The 4,651-nt window shown below is 42.6% G+C and overlaps 1 protein-coding gene across 4 annotated transcripts in view; it reads left to right on the forward strand.

Moving 5' to 3' along the window:
* LOC110323492 (solute carrier family 35 member E2A) overlaps window positions 1-4,651 on the forward strand; it is a 25,302-nt gene that overhangs the window by 15,361 nt on the left and 5,290 nt on the right. For 3 of the 4 annotated variants that reach the window (XM_029540147.1, XM_029540149.1, XM_021200744.2), the window contains 3 exons: window positions 1,142-1,195; window positions 1,739-1,811; window positions 2,783-2,928. In XM_029540147.1, coding sequence (XP_029396007.1) covers window positions 1,142-1,195; window positions 1,739-1,811; window positions 2,783-2,928 — 273 coding nt within the window. The remainder of the gene's footprint in view (window positions 1-1,141; window positions 1,196-1,738; window positions 1,812-2,782; window positions 2,929-4,651) is intronic. The other variant, XM_029540150.1, reaches the window with a different exon arrangement.

The following is a 4,651-nucleotide window of genomic DNA, read 5'->3' on the forward strand; positions in this document are numbered from 1 at the left end:
CTCCCTCCCTCCTTCCCTCCCTCCCTCCCTCCCTTCCTTCCTCCCTTCCTTTCTTTCTTTTGAGACAGAGTTTCTCTGTGTAGTCCTGGTTGTCCTGGAACTCACTCTGTAGACCTGGCTAGTTTGGAACTCAGAGATCCGCCTGTCTCTGCCTCCCCAGAGCACCATCACCTGGCTCTGAGGTCACTTTTGGAGCCAGAATTATTTTCTTTTCCCATTGCCTACTTGTGTGGTTTCATTGTGGTGTATCTGATCTGGCTTAAAAACCCATGCTTTTCCCTTGGGTTGTTTGTCTGCATGAATAATTACATACTTGTCCTGGGGTCCTCATTGGCTTGGATCCTAATAAGAATTTATGGGAACTTCATTCCAAGAGAGTTATTTTTATTTTGGTTTTGTTTGTTTGCTTGCTTAGTATAGATTTTGTTTGTTTGTTTGAGATAGGTTCTCTCTACTTAGTCTTGGCTGTCCTGGAACTTACTATGCAGACCAGGCTGTCTTTGAATACAGAGGCCTGCCTGCCTCTGCCTCCTGAGTGCTGGAATCAAAGGTGTGTGCCATCACACCTGACTTGGATTTATTTTTATTATAGATATATGAGTGTTTTGCCTGCATGTATGTTTGTGCATCACATATGTACCTGATACCCTCAGAGATTCATGGTGGTTAGAAAAGGATACAGGATGCCCTGGAACCTGAGTTATAGAAGGTTGTGAGCCACCATGTCAGTTCTAGGAACCAAATCTGTGTCCTCTTCTAAGACAAGTGAGCTATCTCTCCAGCCCTTCTTTTGGTGTTTGGAACAGGGTCCTGCATAGCCCAGGCTGGCTTCTAACTCATTATGTATCTGAAGATGACCTTGAACTTCTAATCTTTTTGCCTCTACTTTCCTCGTTGGGTTTTCAAGGTGTGCAAATCAAGACTGTTGTGGTCCTCTGATCTCTGAGATGGCAGATCATTCAGGTTCTACATTTTCTATTTACTTGTCTGTAGGGACAATAGGCACAGTTCTACTTCTTAATGTGATGATGCCTGGACAGCCTCCGCAAGTAAGTGCCAGTGGCTGTCTGCCTTTGCAGCCATTGTCATAAGATCCTTACTCATTAACCACTTAAATGTTAACATTTTGTCTTTGTTCTAGTTTGCAGAATGTTTTTTCAAAAAAGCTTCTCAGTGGGGACAAATACCGGTTCTCGTAAGTATCGCTATTAAGAGGATTTCTAATTTCTATTTTTGTGTTTGGTGGTGGTAGTGTGTGGAGGTGGAGTGGGGAGGGGATGAGACAGCGTCTCCTTATGTAGTCCTGGCTGTCCTAGAGCTTGCTATACAGACCAGGCTGGCCCTGACTTCCAGAAGATCCTGTGATATTTGCCTTTGCCCCCCAAGCCCTGGGATCAACCGTATGCACTTCCATGTCCAATATTGAATCTAATTTCATAAGACCCAGTAGGACTTTTGATTATTGTACAGCCCTGAATGACCTCTGGAAGCCTGAACTCACCTTTCATGTTTTAAACAGCTTTGACAGGTCTTTGTAAAAAATTGAGAGAAAAACCACCCGCTTCTCAACTTACTCCTCAGACTACCAAACAGCCAGTTCAGTTCATGGTGAACTGTATCATTGTATTGTGGGAGACATAGTTCTAGATTGTTGATTCTTTAGGTTCTTCTCTGAGAGGATCTGTGTAGAAGCCTAGACTCAAGCATCGGAAAGAGCAAATATCCTCTGTCCCTGCAGGGCCCCGGAGCTGCAGTTCTACACCAGCGCTGCTGCTGTGGCCTTGCTGATTCCGGCATGGACCTTCTTCATGGTGGGTTTCCAGCCTGGCGCCCACCACACTGGGACTACTGCTACCCTTTGACAGTTCAGGAGAAGAAGGGTGGGCAGCTTAGTTTTAGTTTTAAGGTTTTAAGCCTTGCTTAATCTATCTTTTACTTTGTAAAAGGATATTTTTTCCACTGTAGAATAGTCAGTAGAGCTGGGTGGTGGCACACACCTTTAATTCCAGCACTTGGGAGGCAGAGGCAGGCAGATCTCTGTTAGTAGATGAGGAGTCTAGCCTAGTTTACAGTGAGTTCCTGGACAGCCAAGGCTACACAGAGAAACCCTGTCTCGGAGTCAACAGAGTTTTTTGTTTTGAGACAGGGTCTGGTATGTAGTTCTGGTTGGCCTGAAAGTTGCTATGTAGATCAGGTTGGCCTTAAACCTAGAGATATGACTGCCTCGGCCTCTTGATTGCTAGTATTAAATGAATGTGTCTCCACACCCACCTAAGTCAATATGTGAAACCAAACTGAGAGGATCCTCCACCCTCAGCTCCCTTTCCTACATGGCCATCTAGTGAGCTTGTAGTTATAGATAGACTTATGACGTATTTCCTTGACTCTCTCAGTTTATGAAAGTGTGTGTCTGTATAAACTTTTTTCCTTAAAGGATATTGCACTGGGAAGTCTATAGTGATCATGCAGTGGGACATAGCCTTTGCCTTGCCCCACAGTTACACACATGGTAAAGGTATTTCTCATATCTACATCCTTTGCAAATGGGGGTATGTCTTGGGAATATAGTCTTAGAACAGGAGTGGTTGACTGACACATTCTATGTTCTCATTAGCAGTGCACAGGAGTTTCTGTTTCTTCTGTAGCACTCTATGTGCATCCTCAGAGTCCTGACAAAGCAACAGAAGAGTGCTCTCAGTGTTCCTGACTTTCAGTTACTGGGCTCCAGTGACAGTGACAGGGAGACATAGGCCAGAAGAGTGTCCTTTTGTTTTGTCCATAGGATGTCCCTGTGATTGGTAGGAGTGGGAAGAGCTTCAGCTATAGCCAGGACATAGTGCTGTTGCTGCTGACAGACGGCGCCTTGTTTCACCTTCAGAGTGTCACTGCATATGCCCTGATGGGAAAGATCTCCCCTGTGACTTTCAGGTGAGTGGAACATTAGTATTCATTAGATATTTTGTGCCATCACCACATGAAGTAGATTGGCAGGGAATTTTTTCCTAGAAATCCATGTGGCTGAAATTTTCCTGAAATTCTTTGTCTATCTACAACAGAGCTGTCAGAATTGTCTAGATAATGGGATATCTATTTGTGTTGTCCCAGATAGGCACTGGTGGCCACATGTTATTCCTGAGCACTTACTGTAGAAGTACAGTGACAAGAGTACTTTTTTTATTTGAGTTTAATCACTTTCTGTTTTTCTGTTTTGTTTTGTTTTTTTAAAGATTTTTCTTTTTTTTCTCAAAGATTTATTTATTCATTTTAATGAGTACACTGTAGCTGTCTTCTGTCCCAGAAAAGGGCATTAGATCTTATTACAAATGGTTGTGAGCCACCATGTGGTTGCTGGGAATTGAACTCAGGACCTCTCGAAGAGCAGTCAGTGCTCTTAACCGCTGAGCCATCTCTCCAGCCCCCTGTTTTGTTTTTTTAGACAGATTTCTCTGTGTACCTCTGGTGGCCTGGAACTCACTCTATAGATCAGGATGGCTTAGAATTTATACAGATTCATCTGCCTCTGCTTCCCTAGTGCTGGGATTAAAGGCATGTGTCACCTTGCCTGGCTTAATATTTCATTTTTCAATGTTGGTGATTCTTCAAAAAGAAAAAGATGTGCTGGAGAGATGGCTCAGTGGTTAAGAGATGGTTCATATATGCACTATAGAATATGCAGTGGCTGCTCTTCTCGGTTCGAAGACTGCTCCCACACGGTAACTAACAGCCACCTGTGAGTGCATGCAGCTCCAGGGAATCCAACACCCTTCCTTTGGCTTCCTTGGTTACTACACATACATCACACTCATACTTACATACGGACAAAACTTCCATACACATAAAATAAAAATAAAGCCTCATACCAGGCAGTGGTAACACACACCTTAAATTCTAGCACTCAGGAGGCAGAAGTAGGAGAATGTCTGTGAGTTCAAGGCATATGTGGTCTAAGAAGGAAGTTCCAGGATAGCCAGGGCTATAAAGAGAAACCTTGCCTCAAAAAACAAACCAATTAAATAATAATAAATTTTCAAAAAAATTAATCTTTTTTATTTTGTTATTGTTGTAGAAGTAACAAATAAGCACAGACCTCCCGTAGTATCTGAGAGAGACTGGTTCCAGAATCATCCACCAGTGCTGAGATTCACACATTACTTTTTTTTTTTTTTTTTGGGTTTTGAGACAGGATTTCTCTGTTTAGCCCTGGCTGTCCTGGAACTCACTTTGTAGACCAGGCTGGCCTTGAACTCAGAAATCCGCCTGCCTCTGCCTCCCGAGTGTTGGGATTAAAGGTGTGTGCCACCACGCTCGGCTCACACATTATTTTTTCTTTTTGAAATGGTCTTATATATAGCCTATGTTGGTCTGGGACCCAATATACAGCCAAGGAAACCATAAAATTCCATAATCTTTCTGCTGCTATTTCTCAAATGCTGGGATCACAGGCATGTACTACCATACTTGATTCAAAATCCACAGATTTTAAATTCCTTATATAAAATGGCAAGGAATTTGCATAGAAACTAAATTTAGGACTAACAAAATGTTGTGTAAATGCTATAAATAACTGTTACACTGCATCTTTAGGGAGCAGTAACAAGGAAAAAAGTCTATACACACCCAATATAGGCTCAGTTTTTTTTTTTTTTTTTTT

Source organism: Mus pahari, chromosome 6 (assembly GCF_900095145.1).
Source record: "Mus pahari chromosome 6, PAHARI_EIJ_v1.1, whole genome shotgun sequence".
Lineage (NCBI taxonomy): Eukaryota > Metazoa > Chordata > Mammalia > Rodentia > Muridae > Mus > Mus pahari.